The sequence below is a fragment of the Phoca vitulina genome, unplaced genomic scaffold, assembly GCF_004348235.1.
Source record: "Phoca vitulina isolate PV1807 unplaced genomic scaffold, GSC_HSeal_1.0 scaffold2, whole genome shotgun sequence".
NCBI classification, from domain to species: Eukaryota; Metazoa; Chordata; class Mammalia; order Carnivora; family Phocidae; genus Phoca; species Phoca vitulina.
In genome coordinates this window covers 86,462,751-86,483,136 of record NW_022589705.1, presented here as the reverse complement: position 1 = coordinate 86,483,136, position 20,386 = coordinate 86,462,751, and the positions used below count along the sequence as shown (strand labels likewise).

At 55.6% G+C, this 20,386-nt stretch overlaps 1 protein-coding gene across 1 annotated transcript in view; it reads left to right on the top strand.

The window, feature by feature from the left end:
* Positions 1–2,991: 2,991 nt before the first annotated feature.
* The window catches only part of VWA5B1 (von Willebrand factor A domain containing 5B1), a 59,648-nt gene continuing 42,253 nt past the window's right edge, over positions 2,992–20,386 (top strand). The window contains exons 1-3 of the mRNA XM_032392224.1: positions 2,992–3,228; positions 17,535–17,699; positions 19,257–19,409. Of these exons, the coding sequence (XP_032248115.1) occupies positions 17,561–17,699; positions 19,257–19,409 (292 nt within the window). The 5' untranslated portion in view covers positions 2,992–3,228; positions 17,535–17,560. The remainder of the gene's footprint in view (positions 3,229–17,534; positions 17,700–19,256; positions 19,410–20,386) is intronic.

Below are 20,386 nucleotides of genomic sequence, written 5' to 3'. Positions count from 1 at the left end.
CCTGCCACCCCGCGTTTCTCCTTATGGCCTTATCACCACTCACCCGGGCTGACCTTGAGTCCCAGAGAATTTGGGTCCTCAAATGCAAACTCCAGGCATGGGACAGCTGAGTAGAAAGGATGATTCTGGAAGTGGCCTGAACGGGGGGACGGGGGGGTGGGGGGGCAGAGATCTTGAACTTCATGGGGGCTGAGAACTGGGCTCTGGGGAAGGCTGGGAATTCTAAATGGCTGTGCTGCTTAAGCCCCAGTCTGTTACCTGCAAGGGAAAGTGGCTCAAGGAGACTCCATGTGCCAGTCACACCCCGCTCTCAGCCTCCATCCCCCACCCTTCCAAGAGCAGGGCTGATTCTGCCTGCTTCCTGGGGGATCACAAGCATTCAAGCATTCAATAAGACAATGTGGGGAGGGCTTCAGGGGACTGCCAAGTGGAAGGAAAGTTGGTTGGGAAGCCTTGTGCCTCTTCCCACTTGGGCAGGTTCCTGGAATCTGTGTCTCGCTCCTCAGCACTCTCTCCAAGCACGGGACCTAAAGCCTGGCTCACTGTGGGTGAGCGATTGCGCTGAAGTGATTTCTGCCTTGTACCTGGGTTCATCCTCCATGTGACAAAGACAGCATTCCAGTCCCCAAACATCCTTGTCTGCTGTCCTCCATGCTAGGACAGCCCAGCAGGCATCCAGAGGTAATTCAGGCTGAACAGCCAAGTCAGAGAAGTTCTTCTGCTTGGGCTAGCTTCCATCCCTCTCCACCTTCCATTCCCCCTGCCCAGCAGGACCCTCCCAAGTCCCTCCATCCAGACTATTCTCCAAAATTCTCTTGCTGGGGCCTCCGTGTCAGTTGGCTGACACCTGCTGTGCTGGGAAAGACCTGGGGTTTCAGGTAGACATTTAGTGAAGGTCTGGGGGAACTTCAGGCCCCAGGGGTTCCTAAGATGTGACTCTCTCATGGTGGAACCATCAGTTCTCAGGCTTCTGACTAAGGTCACATGTCTTGGACCCCATGTGACATCTCTGCTTCTTTCACCCCTTCCTTGCCCCACTGCATCTGCCCACTGTCCCTGCGACCCCCTCAGACTCCACCCTCCTTAGGCAGAGAGTCCAGAAAAGGGATGGGTCTTCTGCCCTGGATGTCGCCTGATGTGTAGTGAAGGAGGCAGGGAGGAGAGACCAAGTTAGACAGAGTGGACTTGAATTTTGGTCCTCCCATTTGCTGTGTGGCCTTGGGTAAGTTACTTCACCTCTCTGGGCCTGTTTTTGACATGAGGAGGAGCATAGCATCTACCTCGCAGTGTGTGGCTCAGAGCAAGTGAGCACGCCCTTCCTCCAGGCCCTGCGTGTAGCGCCTGGCACGCAGTGACGGCTTGAAAAGGCCAACGAGGTGTGATGGAAAGTTCCCAGGCAGCGGAGTCTGACGGGCATGGGTTTGAATCCATTCTCATCACCTCCTGCCATGTGTCCCTGGGCGAGTCACTCCCCCTCTCTGAACTGCTGGGCCCCTGTCGTGCTGGGATGAAGCCCCTCTTCTTGGGGTTTTACAAGAGCTAAATGAGATGCGCAAGTGGAGGCCTGCTGGCTCCGTTCTGCTCTCCCGGGGCATCTACTTCTCAGCCCCGGACTCCTTAACTCTAGACTCCAAGTTAGGTTTCACAGATCCTCCTGGCAGACCTCTTGCTTCCAGATCTACTTGTCCTTGATTCTATAAGCCTCTGGTTCTCTGGGTGGTCCAACTTTGTACCCCAGAGGCCAGACCTCTAGTCTGATGCCTCCTGGAGCTGCACCGAAAAGCCTAGCATTTTCCTTTGTGGCTTTGGCATGACCAAGGGCAGGAGGTGATGGCTCGCAGGGCTCTCGGGCTAGACAGGCATGGCCAAGGTCTTGGCAGATAACCTGCCCATGACCACAGTAACTAGAGCCATCTGCTTGGCTGCACCATGGCTTGGGGCAGGGGGGGGGGCAGGCGGTCCATGGATCCCTGATGGATCCACAGCTTGGACTTGCTGGAGGACAAGGAGATGTAGAGGGAGCCAGCTCTGCTCTGGTCCCAGGGAGAGGGGCCCCAGGGCCATGGCAGGCCCGGCACAGTGCTGAAGGGCCCAGAGGCAGCCCTGTTCCCTCAAGGAGGGGCTACCCACAAGCCTGTTATCACTGGCCAGGCCCTTCCCATCAGCCCCAGCAGGAATTAGCAGAGGCTGCTAAGTGGCCTCCCGCTTCCTCCAGTGCTCCAGAGGAGGGGGGGGGAGAAGGGGTGAGGGGGGGAGCAGCACCAGCAGTGTGCGCATGGGGTGATTGTCATGGTTACATTCTGACAAAACAGATAGCTCTGCTTGCTGCAGGCCGTCTAAGCAGCCACCGCCATGTGGGCATCCCTCAAGCCGGCTGCCAGGGTGCCGGGCACTGGGCTTGGGCACTGGAGCCCAGCCCTGGGCGCCCCCTCCAGCAACTCTGGGTGCGGGGAGGCCAGCTCTGGGGCTGTGGACCAAGGCAGTATTTGCCCAGACACGTGTTGCTTCTGGGGCAGGTAAGGGCTGGTCCAGCGTGTGGGAGGACGAGGGGCCGGCTGCTGGGCTGTCCCGGGTGTGTGTGCGGAAGGGCGTGCACGGGGCGGGGGGGGTAGGCATGATGAATTCAGGTGCCTCTGCGTGCCACTGGCTGTGTGAGTGTGTGTGTTTGTGTGCGTCAGGATGTGTATGATGCGTGTTTGCACTAGGGGAGGGGGTCAGAAGAAGATGGGGCTCAGGATGTTCCAGCACTGGAAGTGAGAGCTATTACTACCACATGTTGCTGCTGGAATCCTCCTCCCTTCCTCCCTCCCTCTCTCTCTCTCTCTCATCCTCTCTCTCTCTCTCATCCTCTCTCTCTCCCTCTCGCCCTCCCTCTCTCTCTTTCTCTCTCTCTCCCCACTCCTACCCCCTCTCTCCCTCTCTCTGGAGCTCTCTGTCTATTTCTCTCTTCTTTTCTGTGTGTGATTCTCTCTGCATCTCCTTCTCTCTGTGTCTCTCTCTTCTCTGTCTCTGCCTCCCTCCTACCCTCCATCCCAGCCACCTGTTTCCACCTTCTCCGGGGCCCCATCATCTCTTGTCTGTCCTCCGGAGCCCTGGGGCTGTCAGGAGCTCTGCAGGCTGTCCATCCCTGGCTGCCTGGTTCGTGCTTGCTGCCCTCCAGGTGCCCGGCGTGTGACTGTCCCCCTCGCCACCGGCTGAGTGCGGCACATGTCCCCCACCTCCTGCCAGGTAAGCAGGGCTCCAGGACGGAGAAGGGGTCCTCCGGCCGTGGGAGGTGGGCGGTGGGAGGCAGGCAGGCGCCGGAGACTTGGCCCCGAGCGCAGCAGTGGTGTCCGCTAACACGTCAAGCTCCGCCGGAGCCCTGTCATTACATCTCCCGCAGCCCCAACAGTTCCGTCTGACGCGACGCTCCCTCCGCACCACGGCACAGCAGCGGAGGCTTGGTGGAGGCTTGGTGGGGTGGAGGCCAGAGGCTTCCCCTCCTCTTCTCCCCCTCCAACAGCAACAGGCGCCTTCCTGTCTCTGTTCCTACTCCTCTTTCTTTCTTTCTTTCTCTTTTTCTTTCTTTCTTTCTTCTTTCTTTCTTTCTTTCTTTCTTTCTTTCTTTCTTTCTTTCTCTTTTTCTTTCTTTCTTTCTTTCTTTCTCTTTTTCTTTTTCTTTCTTTCTTTCCTTCTTTCTTTCTTCCTTCCTTCCTTCTTTCTTTTCTTTTCTTTTTTCTTTTTCTTTCTTTCTAGAAGTCTTTACAGGAAGCAGAACATTCTTCCTCTCCTCTGCTGGCATAGGAGCCTGATCCCTGGGTTCATTTGTCTGAACCCAGGCAGGTCCTGGGTAACTGGGCAGAGGCCCAGAGGGCACTGGATGAATTCCTGCCCTCCTGCCCAGGGTGGAGGGCAGAGAGCATGAGGCTCCCTTGGTAGCTGGGCTTGGAGGGTGCTGAGCACGTGTGTATGTTGTGGACAGGATGTGTGTTGACAAGTGTATGGGGCATGTGTGTGCAGGGGTGTGTCCCTGGACAGTAGGGATACGTATGGAGTGAGCTCCATAAGTTGGTAAGGGGGGGACGGGGCAGTGGCACTGTATAAATGTGTTCATGTATTCAGGGGTACTTGCGTGGGACGCCCTGTGCCTGTAGGGATTTAAGAGTGTGGGGCACATGTGTGTGCACACGCACGTGCACACATGCACGTGTACGGATGATTGAGGATTGAACCTGACCCAGAGGCTGCTGGGGAGGATCCCTGAGGCATCACCCAGCTTTGGTTAGCGTCCCCCTCCAGGAAGAGTGCAATTTTCCATCCAGCCCCACACAGCTTGTGATCTAGGGCCCAAGGTGAGATGGGCACTGTGTTCTGATGGGTGGACTGCAGACCCCACTGCTTTTTGGACGTGAGACAGGCCAAGGTTCCCAGCCAGGGGGGTAGGTAACTAGGGGTCTGTGGCCTTGCAGAAAATAGTGTGAGGACCAACCCCAAATCCAGGCCAGACTAAGCTCTCGGTAGAGATTCCAGCCGTTGGCCTTTGGTTTGCTGGGGAGTAGAATGGGCTGTTAGTGAAGTCGTCCTGACCCAGAGGGAAGAAGCAATAATTCTGTGCCTACTGGTTTCCCTCACCATATGCCACTTTGAGTGGGCATCTGCACTGGTCCCCTGGCCTCTCCTTCACCAACAAATGATGCTGACTATGGTTCTGCAGGAGGCCAGCTCCACAGGGAAAGGAGAAAGCCCTGGAGGAGTGCAGACAGTGGAGGAATCCCATCCAGGGGCTCCAGGTCAGCCACTCCCCCAGGACCTTGACCTCAGGTTTCAAGCTGTCCTTTCTGCTGGGTGAGTGCATCCCTTCTAGCACCTCCTGGCCGAGTCCCTCCATCTACATGGCCAATGTAACCAAAGGCTAAGCCAACCTAGATTTCTCATGGTCTCACTAGCATCTCCAGTCTGGCAATGCCAAGTAGAGGGTCACCATAAACAAAATATCAACAGACTTCCCTACGGGCATTGGGAACAGCCCATGGGCTCAGTGAGCAAAGTGGCTCTAGGTCACCGGGGATGAACACATCCTGTCATCCCATTTAACCTCCTTTAAGAGAATGTGACCGTTGGGCACTCCATCATGAAAACCCTAGCCGGTGCTCTTGGGGGGCACTTACCCAGCAGCATGGCTGACATGTGAAGGCTTCTGGGAGAAGGGGTTAGGATCAGAGGTGTTCAGGGTGGGGCTAAGAAGGCTTCCTGGAGAAGGTGGTGTTGGAGTGGGGACTTGGAGGCAGCAATTAGGGGGGATGTGGATATATGGATGGACAGAGAGGAGCAGGGGAGGGTTCATACGGACTGGAGGTGTGAGTACAGGTTGGGAGGGGCAGGAGGTCTTTGTCAATGGGCATCAGGTAGGTCAGTTTGAATGAACAGGCAAAGTAGGGTGGAAAGAGGAAAAAGCATGACAATCATCCAGGTACTTGGATGCTAGGTTCTGTACTGAGTATTGGGTCCCTGTCTTCAAGGAGCTTGCAGTCTCCAGTAGGGAGATCAACATTAATCAACTAGCCAAAATTATGTAAAATAGTGCCCAGGAGAAGAGCACTTGTACTTGAGGTCTCCTTGAGCTAACCAAGAGGAGAATGCAATGGGGTTTCTCTGGACCTGAGGCACAGGGATGGGTCCAGGCTGGAGAGACACACTTGGGAAGTTGGCAGCTCATACACTGGAGCAGGGCAGGGGTCAGCCACTTGGGGACAGCAGAGAAGGCCTGAGCCGGGCCCTCGAGGAATGTTTGCCTCCATGCCCAGTCACTTGCCTCATGGAGGGATGAGTCTGCAAGAGACACAGAAAATGGGCAGACACAGGGAGGGACCAGTACCTCGTATCTCCCCTGCCCTGTGTTGTCCCCTTGCCAGGGACCTTACCCCTGGTATTTTATTTAATCCTGACATTATAGCTGATGAAACTGAGTCTTGGAGACCTCCAAGCACTAGGTTTAAGGGCACCTAGCAAATAGCAGAGCCGTTGCACCAGAAATGAAGCAAGGGATGCTCCTGGGCGCATGCTACGTGCCTGGTGCCAGGACAGAAGAGGAATGAGAAGGGCCTCTGTGTCATCCCCTTGGAGATGTTAGAACCATCATGGAGGGGGATGATTATAGCAGGATACTGCTGTGGGGGCTCAGGGGAGGGAACCTCACACCAGATAAAGGGATCAGGAAAGTCTTCAGGGAGGAGGCGGGACTCAGGGCCCAGAGGACAAGGAGGTTTAGAAACTGATAGATGGGACAATGGTTTCTGGGTGGAGGGAAATGCATAAACAAGGGCATGGATTTGGGGGCTCACAGGGGTCTAAGGAGGAACAAATGTACTGCTTTGCCAGGAACATAGTGTTAAGAGGAGACAAGTAATATGGGATCAGGCGTAAGTGAATAGGTGGGTGACCATCAGGGAGGCTGAATTTGACATGGAGTTGGGCTTCAGCCAAAGCTATTGGCAATCCTGAAGCAAGGAAGCATGGGTCAGATGGGGACCCCAGAAAGACAAATTGACAAACCTGAGGATTCAAATTTCACCTCTTGAATAGTCACTGGGATCTGGGGAGATCACAGTCCTTAGTTTGAAAGTCTGTGCTAGATTTTGCACTGTGAATGTTCCTGAGTTCCGGGTGATCCTAGTACAAAGCTCTTCTCCCTGTTCCTGTAACCACACTAGCAATCACACTGCTGGGCCCAGGACACGATGTGTTTCCTTCCATGGGTGCCATTCTGGAGACAGTGAGGGACCCAGGATCAAGACCAGGAGCTGGAGTGGATGAATGAAAAAAGAAGTGCTATAAGCTCATGAGGAATCAGTGTACTAATCCACATAAACTGCTTAGCGCAGTGCCTGATTCAGTGACAGTTTGTTATAAGTGTCGGGAGCCTCTAAATCCTATCTCCTTAAGCCTGGTTGGCAGTGGGGACTCCGTCTCCTGCACCCAGCTCCTTCCACTGCCTCCCCAGATTCCCTGCTAACCTTCAGCTGGCTCCTCAGCAGCTGGAGCCCTCCCAGGAAAAGGGACCCCATAAAACCTCTTCTGAGTTTCTCCTGCACTGTTACCCCCTGAGACCCATTGGGAGGCCTCTCTGTGTGTCCGCAATGTTCTGTTTGCCTCTTAGCTCAGATGATTTCCCAGCAGGAATGCCGACTCTGTAGGAGGAGAGCATGATGTGGATCCATCATTGCTGCTCGAAGCTTGGGGAAGGAACGTCAGAGGGTGGGAGCCGGTGTGTGCGGAACCTTTGCTCCAGTTGATGCCAGGGATGGCACCCTCTGAATAAGAGCAAGCGGGCTCTCGGGTGCCCTGATGGGGCCTTGGCACTTGGATCTGACTAGGAGGCAGCAGAAGGACACAGTTAACAACCTACATTCTGGAGCCAGACGGCTAGGGTTCAAATCATAACTGCACCACCAGCTTGCTGTGTGACCTTGAGATTCCTTTAACCTCTCTGGGCCTTGGTTTCCTCTGCTATAAAGTGAAGATGATCTGCTTCATAAGATCTTCATGGGGCTTAAATGAGATATCCCCTGGGGAACCCCAGAAACAGTGACACCTCTGAAAGTAGCCTAAAAGTCAGACATGTGGCCCCCTTAAAATGGGAACCTTAAGATGAGGAACACATACAGGGCGGCTGGGTGGCTCAGCCAGTTAAGCATCCTACTCTTGATTTTGGCTCAGGTCATGATCTCAGGGTTGTGAGATCAAGCCCCAGATTGGGCTCTGCGTTCAGCGGGGAGTCTGCTGGAGGTTCTTTCTCTCCCTCTGCCCAGCCCCCTGCTCATGCTCTCTCTCACTCTCTCTCTCAAATAAATAAATAAATCTTAAAAAAAAAAAAGATGGGGAACCCATGCACATCTGTTCCCTTAGAGCAGCTGGGAGCACTCAATTTCTTCTGGGTGGACCCTGGGCTTTCAACTTGGGAGAGAGGAGAAAGGATTAATTCTCCAGGCCCATCTCTTCAAGTTGTTAGATAAAGATGCGAAGACTGGGTCAGAGTTGGGAGGTAACCCTCACCAGGTCACTGCAGTAAGTATGGAGGGGCCTTGTGGTTAACAGCTCAATCTCTGAAGCCAGAGTCCAAATCCCAACTCCATCACTTATGAGTGTATCACCTGAGCAAGAGATGCAAACTCCCTTGGCCTCAGTTTCTTCATCTGGAAAATGGGGATAATAGACCTGCCTCCTTCATAGGGTTGTCCTGAGGTTTCCTGGGGCTGATGCATGAAAGGCACTTAGAATAATGCCCAGCAGGGGTGCCTGGGTGGCTCAGTCGTTAAGCATCTGCCTTCGGCTCAGGTCATGATCCCAGGGTCCTGGGATCGAGCCCCGCATCGGGCTCCCTGCTCAGCGAGGAGCCTGCTTCTCCCTCTCCCACTCCCCCTGCTTGTGTTCCCTCTCTCACTGTGTCTCTCTCTGTCAAAAAAAAAAAAAAAAAAAAATCTAAAAAAAAAAAAAAAAGAATAATGCCCAGCAGATATTAATTGCTCAACATATCTTAGCTGTTATTACTTTCATTTTTTTTAACATTTCATTTATTTATTTATTTTTAGAAAGAGAGAGTGGGGAGAGGGGCAGAGGGAGAAAATCTCAAGCAGACTCCATGTTGAGCCTGGAGCCCGATGCAGGGCTCGGTCTCACCACCCTGAGATCATGATCTGATCCGAAATCAAGAGTTGGACGCTTAACCGACAGAGCCACCCGGGTGCCCCTAGCTGTTATTACTTTTAAAGAGCTCTTTCAGCCACTCTTCTATGTGCTAACAAGGAATGAGACAGCTTCGGTCCCTACCCCCCGGGGCAAGGTGGACAAAGACAGACACTAAGCCAGCAACCCACCCGTCTTTGCGTCCCACCAGGCGCACTGAGAACGGGATCCAAGTGGTGGGCACTGGCAGAGTGCGACAGCAGGGTCCCAGGCTGGGGCCCATACAGAGTGGTCGGCAGAGCTGGCACTCGGGCCTGGGGACCTTGTCCCGTGCCCTCGGCCCACGCAGCCTGTCTGTGCCATCCGAGGGGACAGCCTGTGTGGGGAGCAGCCTCGCAGCAGGGCACAAACTGACCCGGGACCTCAGAGGAAGTTAAGGCAGTGAATCTATGCTTCACCCACCACCCAGGCTGGGTGCTGTGGGAAAGGGGGTTCCTGGGGTGGCTGGACAACAGGTCTGGGGGCCATGGGTGGCCATGACCACCGTGGGGAAAAGCCAAAAACACGGGTGCCCAGATGCGGCCTGAGTTGGTGGGAGAGCAAGACCTGGAAGAAATCCCAGAGAGGAAAGGAAGTGAAAGCCTCGCCAACATGAATTGGGGTAAGCAAGCCCTCTAGACGCGGTGTCTCGCTTGCAATCCTTGCAAGAGCCCAGGGCGGATAAACTGCCAGTTTACATGCCCATTATACAGAGGGCAAAACTGAGTTTCAAAGAAGTTGCTGTGAGAAAGAATTGACAGGAAAGAGGAAAGGCCGTTTCCCGAAGCAGCAAGTAGCTTCCTAGCCTGTCATTCCATCACTTCCAAGTGTTTGGGGAAAGCACAGGGCAAGGGTGTCTCTTCAATTTCCTAGAAGCCCCCCTGTGCGAGAGAGCAGTTCTAGAAGGCAAAGGACTGCAGGGGGGATTCTAAAACAGCCCTTCCCCAGCGCCATCCTCCCGGGAGCTCCTCAGCGCCCAGGGAAGCCTGGACAAGGCTGAAGCCACAGGAGACCACCGACAGAGCCACCCCGGTGCCCCTAGCTTAGCCCCTAGCACTAAGACCACTTAGTGCCTTTCCTGGGGCCACGCGGATGCTGCCGGCTCAGCGCAGGGGGCTCACCTTGCACGCGCGGCCCTGGAAAGATGGGTGCAAACTGCATTCGTGTCAATGGAGTCCAATTTTCCCAGTGATGGGGTGGCTCATTTCTGAATGACCCTTGGTGGGCAGAGACCAACGCCCCCAGAGACCTCCCGGGGCCCCCCGGAAACAGGCATCTGTGCACCTGCCAACCAGCACCGCCTACGAGGACTCACAACACCTTGTCAATGGTGGGCAACAGAGTCTTCAGAAACCCGGCAGCCCTCATGCAGGGCTTGGAGGACGCGCAGTTTTCGTTGTGATCGTGCTTCTTCCTCCCTCCTGTAGCAGGCCCAGACGCAGCTTCTTAGCTGGAAGCTTCTGCCGCCGTGGGCGGCTTGGGCCTCAGCCACCTGCAGGGCTGGCGGACCTGGACATCCGGACTGGCCGGACTCCAGGTCTCTCTCGGCAGTGCAGGCACGCCAAGCACTGAGTGGCCTGGGCATCTTCTGGCCTGATTATCCCCCAGTTCCCCACTCCAGAAGAAGACTACGTCTGTCCCTGGGATGGGATCCTACAGGCTCTGGGCTGAAATCGAGAGATTTCTCGCACTGTTAGCTGCTTTAAAGGAACCCATAGCCAAGGCCTATTCCCACCCCTGATACATTCCACCCTGTTCATTTATTCATTCATTCCCTCACTCATTCAATCACTGGACAAATGGAGCACCTGCCAGCATCCATTCAGGCCAGTGGTGAACACCGACTATGGGCCAGACAGTGCGGAGGGGGGGGGCAGGCAGTCCTGGCCTCAAGTGCCGGGAGCTGACGGGACACAAGGGGACAGGACACAAGGCCTCAGGGCAGAGTTCCTGTCCATCGTGCTTACCTCTGGGGCCCAGGCCCAGCACAGTCTCAGTACATGAGAGGCGCTCCTTCTACATCCGTTGAGTGGCCGATGAGAGAGTGGGTGAGGACTTCATGGAGGTGGTGGCATTTGAGCTGGGCCTTAAAGGATAGGTAAGCACTCCTCTGGGGGGCAGGGTTGGGGTGGGGACTGCTCAGAAGTAGCCTCAGAAGAGACGTGGAAGCAGGAAAATCAGGCTTATTTAGAGGAAGAGCAAGTGGTCTTGACTGGTTGGAGCATGGGGTAGATGGGGCAGGGGCGGGGTGTTCAGAAGCATGGATGTGGTCCCAATGGGGGAGGTGGAGAGAAGGAGACCAGAATGTGAGAACCCCAGAATTCTAGAAGCTTAGGATAATCAGCCAGGCCTGAGAACCTGCCCCAACTTTGAAGGGACTGTTGGTGTTGCTCCGTGTGGGGGTGGTCCTTGAAGCACAGGCTCCCAGTGAGGGCATGAAAGCATGGACTTTCTAAACAGCTCGGTGACAAGGAAAAGGATGAGGACCCCCAGCCCAAGGTGAGTAGGCGGGGGGCAAGGTCTGAATTGCTTGGTGGGTTCATAGTCTGGCCCAGGCCTGGCTGAGACCACTGAGCTGGGGAGACCTGGCCCTGTGGACACAGTCTGGGGCCATCTGGCCAGGGGGAAGGGGAGAGGTCTCCAGAATAGCTTTCCAGATGGGGAAAGGAGGGCTGCCGGGCTGTCTCTGGGACCAAAAGTGAACCGGGGAGGAGAGGGGACAGGGCCCATTTCAGCAGCAAGGCCCGAATCAGAGGGCTTACTGAGGTGGGCTCTTGGGCAGGCACCTGCCCAGCTTCCCAAGGGTCTTCCCAGCTGTGCTGACTTGGCATCTGTGCAAGCTTACCCAGCCCAGGAAGGAGCCCTTGGAAGAGAAGCCTTCAGCCCCATCCAGGACCCACTAGCTTCCTGCCCACTCACTTGCAGGCATTCTGTCCTTTATCCATCTAGTTTCTAAGGAGGTGGGCACTGTCATGGTCCCATTTTACAGATTTGAAAGCTAAGGCACAAAGAGGTTAAATAACTTGCTCAAGGTCACACAGTATGGAAGGGGCAGAGCCCAGCTGAGTAGCTGGCCCAAAGCCACCAGGAAGTGGCCGTCTAGGACTCTCACCCAGGTAGTCCTCCAGATCCTGGGACCTGGCTGCTAGCCACAAGCAAGTTTCCCCCTTCTTCTATCCCTTTCTGGCAAGCAGGCAGAAGGCTGCTCTCCTTGACCCCAGGACCCTGAAGCAGGCATTCCCCAGCCTATCGTGATGATGGAAGACAAGCAGGGTCCCCACTCTCTCTTCTCCTGGCTCCTTTCCCTGGACGTGGCCCCACATGGCATCTAAACCAAGTCACACTGCCTGCTGCGGGTCCCCGTTGGCCCAGTCTGTTCTCAGCCTAGAACCCTGCACCCCAGGCTGCTCTAAAACAACTGGGGAGCAGACCACAGCCTGCCCAGAGGCATCTTCTGGGGCCGGCGGCTGGGGGGGAGGGGGCGGTGGTGTGCAGGGCTGGCTGAGCTCATGTACTCAGAATCACAGTGGCAGCTCGAGAGGCATCACAGCTAGGGGAAGCCCCATGTCCTGAAGCCCACGCTCCCCAGGCTCCCGGGGCTCCCTCCTCCATCAGCCTCTCCTGGGCTCAGCATGGACTGGGAAGCAGCTGGAGAAGGGGAAGGGTAGGCATTAGCTGGTGGCAAGCTGCTTCCTATCCCACCCAGCCTGACCACTCACCAATACACTTCCAGACGTCCCCCGGCACCTCATTTCCCTCACCCTATAGGGAGGGTGGGTGTGAGCATTAGCAATGCCTCTTAAAGCATTACAACCTGGTAGGCGCCCCATTTAGAGTTCCTCCTCTGAACGGAGCCCCGCGCAGGGAGCTGGGACCCAGGCACAGAAGGAGGGGCACCCACGTTCTTGCAGCGCCTGGGGTTGCCAAGCATCTCCAAGGAGCAGTTACAGTGCTTCGGATGACAGTTGTGACAGACAGGTGCTCAGAGGCTGTGGAAGCCCCGGGGGAGGCCGTGTCTGACAGACTGGGGTGTCGGGGATGGGGGGCTTCAGAGAGGAGGAGGGGACAGTGAAACTGGACCTTGAAGGTTGAGCTGGACTTTGAAAGGCAGAGAGGGAGGCGACCATCCTCCCAGGAAAAGGCCCAAGGGTGAGAAAGAAGCTGGTCTGTTCAGGGCACAGTGAGAAGGTCAGGGTGTCTGGAACAAAGTGACCATGCAGAACGTGGTAGGAGGTGACAACTGGACAGAGATGGAGACCCAATGGGGACGAGCCCTGAATGCCATGCTGAGGGTTTAACCTGTCCCAACAGACAAGAGCAATGGGGAGCCATAATGCTCAGGGTAAAGATGGAGTGTGTGTGCGTGTGTGTGTGTGTGTGTGTGTGTGTGTGTACGCGGGCGCGGGCGCGTGCCTGAGGTGACAGAGTGAACTAGAAGGGACGCAGCCTGGAAGTTGAAGGACCAAGTCAGAGATGGTGGAGATGGTCCAGGGGAGGGTAAGGAAGCAGCAGTGGTGGAAATGGAGAGACGAGGAGGACGTCAAGAGAGCGCCCGGGGACAAACGTCACAGCTCGGGGGGCAGGTTCAGCAGGAAGCAGCACAGCCCCACAGTGAAGCAAGCCCACGGACTCTGTGGTCCTTCTGCCTGGGTCCAGCTCCCAGCCCCGTGAGCTCCCGGCTGTGTGACCTTGGACAGCCTACCTCACCTCCCTGAGCTTGGTGTTTTCATCTATAAAACAGGGATGCTAGGAGTACCTACCCCAGAGGGCTGTTGCCAAGCCTTATAGATAAAGCCCGTGGAATGATGTTTCATTCATTTCAAAAAGAAATATTTATGGAGCATCTACTAGAACAGACATTAGTCTCTCGGTAGTGGGTATCCAGCAGAGGAACTGAAACCACCCCCGTGCCCTCAATGGGGATGACATTCTGGAGAGTTGGGGAGACACGTCAAACCAGAATATGCAGCATGCCAGATGGTGACAAGTGCTTGGGAGAAATCAAGGGAAGAGGGCTCGGGAGTGCTGGGAGTTGGTGATTTTTAGAGCGACCTATGTGACCGAGTGAGCGGTTTTGGAGATGGAGCACTCGGGGGTGGCGTCCCAAGCTCACAGCGTGGGAGTGCAAGTGGCCAGTGAGCTGGAGCGGGAGCAAAGGTTTCGGAGGGCCAGGGGGCAGGGGATAAAAGTGCAGGGAGTTGGACGCACCATCGCTATGGATGCTAAAGTCACCCGGCTGATGGCAGGGCTTGGGGAGCAGAGGAAGACGGGAGCCAGGTGCCAAGGGTTTGCTCCAAGAAGGGTGTAACCGGGACCTTGGGAATGGCAAGCACCACAGAGAAGGGGTTTTATAGGCAGATAAAAAAAAAAAATGGTGGTCTTGGAGCAGCAGCTGAGACCAAGGAAGACACCTGTCCCACCTCCCGACTCTGAGGGGTGACAAGGAGTCAGTCTTGGACAGGGACTCCGAGAGAACCCCAGCAGAGGCCCAGAATACAGGGCGCCCGCTGACTCCAGAGTGGTGGCCGCAGAAGCACAGCAGGAGGCTCGGGGGGTGGGGGGTGGCCAGAAGCTGGCTCAGGGACACAGAATCAAGGCATCCCCTGTGGACGGACTGTCTGTTAGAAGACGGTGGGACCCTGGTGTTGCCAGAGACGGTGTATTTGGACCCTTGACATAAACGCTGATATGACAGCCTAATGGATTTAGCATCAGTATTTTCTCTGAGAAGCTGCCCTGGGCCTGGTGGTCAGAGAACATCTCTCCCTCAGCCAGGCGAATGAGGAACCCAGAAACTACCAGCCTGGTGTTATGATTCATTCATTCATTCATTTCGCTGTATACTTACTGAGCACCTAGTATGTGCCAGGCAAGTACTGGGTACTTTCTATACATTATTCGATGTGATCTTCATGGTGCTGGTGAGGTGGGAGCCAGTGGCCCCTCCACTCGCCCTGTTTTGCAGACGAGGGTGCTGGCATCCAGGGACTAAAGAGCACCCACGTCGGGGAGTGAAGCAGTCAGTTATGCACCAGGACTCATGTCTAGGCTTGTCTGGCTCCAGAGAGGGCTCCCCGAAGGACAGGGATCGCTGGAGATTTACAGGCTCTAGACCATCAAGAACAGTCTTGGTTTCAACAGTCACCCCGAGAGCCTCCTATAACCTGGGTGTTTCCTAAGGCCTAGAGGCTACTCCAGCCAGGATGGTTGGAGAGAGGAGCCCAGCACCATTGGCTCTGGCTTCTACCTCTCACAGGATTGGCCCTGGGCTGCTTCAGGGGAAAGCCCTGCACAAGCACCCACTTACGCCTCTGTCCTTCCACGCCACCCCCCAAACTCGTGTGCAAAGCCAAATGCATCTCTCTTTGGGCCTCAGTGTCTCCATCTACAAAACAGTAATGCGCCTTATCAGGTGGTTGTGAGGATTAAGTGAAATGATACGTGCATCCAGCACATTCGATGTTCGATAGATTCCAGTTACCATTACTATTCCTCCCGCACTCCCCTTCCTCTGCTGCTAGATTGCTTGTAATCTCTTTAAGGACAGAGCTGTGTCTTATCTTCATATCCTCAGTAGTTAATTCAGGGCCTGGAATACAATAAGTGCTTATCGGTGCTGGATGAATCGATGAAAAATACGCCGCACTGTTTAGGCTCCAAAGAATTCCAAGTTTACTCTTCCCAAGAAGGGAAGGTATTGATACTGTTAAAAGGTCGGTTCTGACAGGGGGGCCCACACCCTCCCCCACTTCCTGGGCAAGGTGCCCAAGGGGTGGGCCCCAGGGACAGTGTGGGAAGATGCCCCTTGGCCAAACTCCATCCCAGGATGGACTGAAGCTAAAGGCCAAGTTTGCCAACCATCTGGGCGCTGGGTCCCTGAAGCCGCATTCCTCAGTCAGCCTTCCGGCCAGGAGTGACCCAGGCTGAGGAGGAGGGAGGGAGGGAGTGTGCGTGGCAGCCGAGGTGGCTCAGGAAATGAACTCCGCCATCTTGTTCTGCCCCCTGGGAGCAGTTAGGCTTTGCTCAGCCACCAGGACAGAGAACACGCCTAAGAGAAGGCAGCTGGGGATACAGCAGCCCCCTCCTGGCTCCTTATCTGCTTCCTGCTGTCAGTCAGCCTGCCCAGATAAGGCAGGGCTGGGAGCTGTCTGGGCCGGAGCCCCAAGGGAGAACATAATTAAAAAGACACTGCCAGGCACAGAGCGTGGGAGCACCAGAGGATCCTAGCAGGGCACAAGGAGGACCTGGAGGGGATGACTTCCCTTCTTTGAGAAAAGGCAGAGTAAAAAGCACACATTGAACAACCTTGCAAATAACAGCAACAGGCTACCAGCCCACAGAAGCTTTGCCCGGCTCACGCTCCACAGGGAGGAAAACCTGGAGCGAACCCAGCCTCAAATTTGTATTCCCCACCCTTTGACTTCGCTTCCCCTTCCCACCACACCCTTCAAGCACAGCGATGACCTGGGAGGGTCTCGGGAGCCCAAGAGACAATGGACACATCACTGCCTTGAGAACTGCTCGGTCCATCACTCGGGATCAACGACAGTCATCCATTCCCATATTCATTTCATCAGCACTGAGGATACAACCGGGAGTGCACACCGTAAATGGGATGACAGACAGCCACAAACTAATCTCACACAACAAACTGCATCCCTACAAATGGATGGAGGTGCTCTGAGGGAGAGACTTGGCTCTGCGGGAGGCAGATGAACGGAAAATGGGAGGATGCTGGGCCCGGGGAGCATGGCTTCCCCACGGGGTGACCCTCGGTTGACACTGAAGGACAAGGAGGAGGTTACTAGCTACTAGTTTAAAAGTGGGTGGTGGGGTGAATGGCACGACAAAGGTGGGAGATCACAAGACACGTTTGAGGAATGGACTGGAAGCTGGGAGAGCCAACAAGGGCTGTGTGATGATGTGGGACTGACCCACTGGAGAGGCCAGCTGGGCCAGACCACACAGGCACTTAAAGGTTTCAGCCTCTACCCCAGGAACAGGTGGCGGGGGATGGAGACCTCTCTGCTTGGTGCGTTGCTATGGGGGCCTGGCCACTGAGGAGAGAATGGATGGGAGTGGGGGGGGATGGCAGATTTAAGAGGCCAATTGGGAACCGCGGTCCAGATAGACATGGTGGTGCCTGGGAGGAGGATGCCTGTGGCGGAGAATGGATAGGCGCCAGGGCGTTTGCAGAGATAAATCACAAGCCTTGGCCATGGACTGGGTATGGGCGGGAGGAGTGAAAAAGAAGTGGTGCCAGGAATGACTCCCAGCTTTTTGACCTGCACACCTGGAGGAATCAGGTGGCTCCTTTCACTTGAGTATCTTTTGGGGGTACTCCTCACTCCCCTCACAACCTGGCAGTGGTGGGTAGATTCATTCTAGATGCGCTCAGAGAAGGAGGGATGTGGTGAGCCATCCCCGTTCCCTCATTCTGCTGAGGAAGCAGCCACAGCTCAGAGATTAAAGGGCTGACAAAGGGATGGGGTCAGACCCCGAGTCCCTGGGCTCCCATCCAGAGTTCGGGGAGCACTGCCCATTGGGTAGAATTCCAGGTTGGCCGTGAACCTGCTTGGGCTCTCGCCCTGACTCTGCTCCCTCCCGCTGAGTGAACCCAGGCAGGTCACCCGTCTTCAGGCCTCGGTTTCTCTGCTGTGAAATGGGCAGAAACGGAATTCCCATTTCTCTCGGGGATGGTTGAGAGTGAGCAAGAGTCACTCCCCGGAAAGGGCATGAATGCTGGCTGCCTGTGTGGGCGGAAGTGGAGGCCTGGGCTGGGAAGGGATGGGGGGGCCCATCTCCCCACTTCCCACCCTTCCTGTCTCTTGCAGGCCCTGAAGGCTGAGTAGCCAGCGGGATGCCTGGTCTGCTGAACCAGATCACAGGGGCAGCCCTGCCCCTCACCGCCTCTGACGTCACGTCCTTCGTCAGTGGTTACGCCCTGGGGCTGACTGCCTCCCTCACCTATGGCAACCTGGAAGCCCAGCCCTTCCAGGGTGAGGACCCCTGTTGCGGCTTCCCCAGGGCCCCCTCCCCCGTGGGTAATCCTCACCTTGACAGGATCCACACAGGGCAAGTTATGTACATTTTCGGAGTCTCAGTTTGCTCATCTGTGAAATGGGCATGGCGGTTCCGCCCCTCAGGCCTCAAGGCCAGTAGCAATCAGGTCAGGATTTGGGCTCAGCCCACAAGGCAGGCCCACCTGCCTCAAATGGCCGGTCCCCCCACTTTCTCAGGGAGCCTCCCAGTAGGAGAGGCATCAAGACTCTACGGAGAACCAGGAGCTCCCACTCTTGCCTCTGTGACATTGGGGAAGCCACTGTCCTTCTCCAGGTCGGGATGCTCCTCTGCCTGTCTGGACACCAGGGTTTGCAGGAGGAGCCGATGAGGTAATGCACGAGGAAGGACCGCGCGGAATGAAAAGCAGTGTGAGACTATGAATCATCCGTGTGGGACAGTCGAGAGAGTGCGGGACCGTGGCCGGCAGAAGTCTGTCAATCCATCGCCTCCCTTCCCACTTCGGGAAGAGGGTCACGGGAAGGCGGGCCAAGAGGGGCTGCGTAAAGGCTTGTTGCGGCTAACATTCCTCCTCGTCCCCAGCGATGGGGGCCTCCTAATCCCCAGACTTCATGTCTTGGGGTACCACCCTCTGTCCCAACCTTCTCGGTTCCCAGAGGAACCTGCAGGGAAACTGACTTTTCCTCAGAAACCTCCTGGGCAGAGCAGATCGCCCTGGTCCTCTGTTTAGGAAAATCTCCAGGGGGCGACTTAAAATGGAACTTGCTAGGGGCCCAGGAGATAAAGGACTGGCCAATGTGGGGAGGGTCTTTGGGCTTTCCTCGTGCAGGGAGAACCAGTCTCCCCATTTTGGAGATGAGGAGGCTGAGGCTCAGAGGGATGGGAGCCGGGGTCTATGGGGGGCTCACCATGGGCCAGGCATTGTGTTGCCCCAGGGTTCGTGGGCCCCCCACCCAGGTGACTCATGTGCTCTTAGAGTCTGAGAAGCACTAAGGTATAAAAACACGAGGCACACAGCTAAATCATGGTGGCTACTTTTTCCAGTTTCGCGACAACCTCATGAGTTTGGCTCTCTTGGCCCCATTTTATAGATGGGGCTGTGAGTCTTCAAGAAGCCAAGTGTCTTATCGAAGGTCACCAGGCTTGGAGGGGTGGCCTGCACTGGATTAGAGCCTTAGTCTGTTTCCTCCGATGCCCCAGCTCCTTGGCACACACAACAAGTACATAAAAACCCGGATTTCCACTGTCTCTTGAAAACTCAGAAGGCCTGGCCACATGGGTCTCACATGCCTGCGGAGTAAGATCTGTCCCTTTGCAAGCTGCCCCACTGCTCCCACAGTGCTTCTGGTGCACTTACCCCCCTCTCCCCCCCACCCCAGAGCCACGGGGCCCCAGCTGGAGTCCCCCAGCATCTTCTAAGTGGCAGTGAGTACCATCCATCCATCTGGCAGGTCAAAGGCTTGGCTTCCCTCCCTCGGGCGGGGTGTGCAGGGTGCGGCTGGGGCACCCCGTGATGCCGGGCCCTTCCCCTGCAGGCCTCTTCGTGTACCCACTGGATGAATATACCACGGTGGTCGGCTTTGAGGCAGTCATTGCTGACCGTATCGTGACAGTGCAGATCAAGGACAAAGCCAAGATGGACAGCGCCCACTTTGAGGGCACCCGCCTCCGAGCCACAACTCTCACAGGTGAGGAGGACAGAAGGGCTGAGGCGGGGCCCAGGCCTGGCTGGGGTCTCGAGCAGACTGGAAGGACAGCAGTGGGATAGGGTAGAGAGAGCACTAAACCAGGAGTCAGGAATCCTGTGTGACCTCAGGCCTATCATTTAACCTCTCTGAACCTTGTTCCTGCTCTCACCTCTATATCTCTATAGAGAGCACGTCCCTTAAGCTCAGAGGCTGTGGAATGAATCATACCAGGGCTTGACTCCCCATCCTGTTGCTTGCAAATGCTATGAGCTTAAATAAAAAATTAAACTTCATCTGTAAAATGGAACTAGTAATTGTATACCCCCAAAGCTCAACAGAGACATGGTTGCAGAAATGACAGTCTCTGATACAGTGCAAGGACTCAAATCATGGCTACTGGGCCTGCTATTGAGGATACTGAAGCACAGAGAGGGTGGGTGACCGGCGCAAGGTCACACAGCACGTTAGTGACCATCAGGATTTGAATTCAGACCAAGTACCATGTGACGTAAGAGATTCTTACCGTTGGGTCTGTGATCTGATCATTAAGACATTCGAGAATCTTTTAATGATCACCCAGCACATGTAAGATACCAAATTGCCTCCAAGTTGTTAGGGCTGCTTACAGCCTGGAAGAAGGGCTAGGACATGCTTCAGGGTAACCACAACAGGAGGTGGGAGTGGCTATGGCAGAAGAGGTCTGGATAATGTCGGAGGAGGGAGAGAGGGGCCGAGTGGGGACCAGGGAGGTCTTCATGAAGGGCTTGGTGGCTGGGTGACGCTGGCTAAGGAGGGGTGAGGGAATGGGCCTCTCAAAGAACAGGAGAGAATTGAACAAAAGCTCTTGCCCCAAAGCTGGGAGGGGGCTTAAATGTGATTCTTTGAGGGGAAGCAGAGTCTGGGAACGGGGACGTGACTTCTGTCGGGGTTTTGTGGGTCCCAGCCTGCCACTCCCAGCAGAAAGTACACGGGGCCTG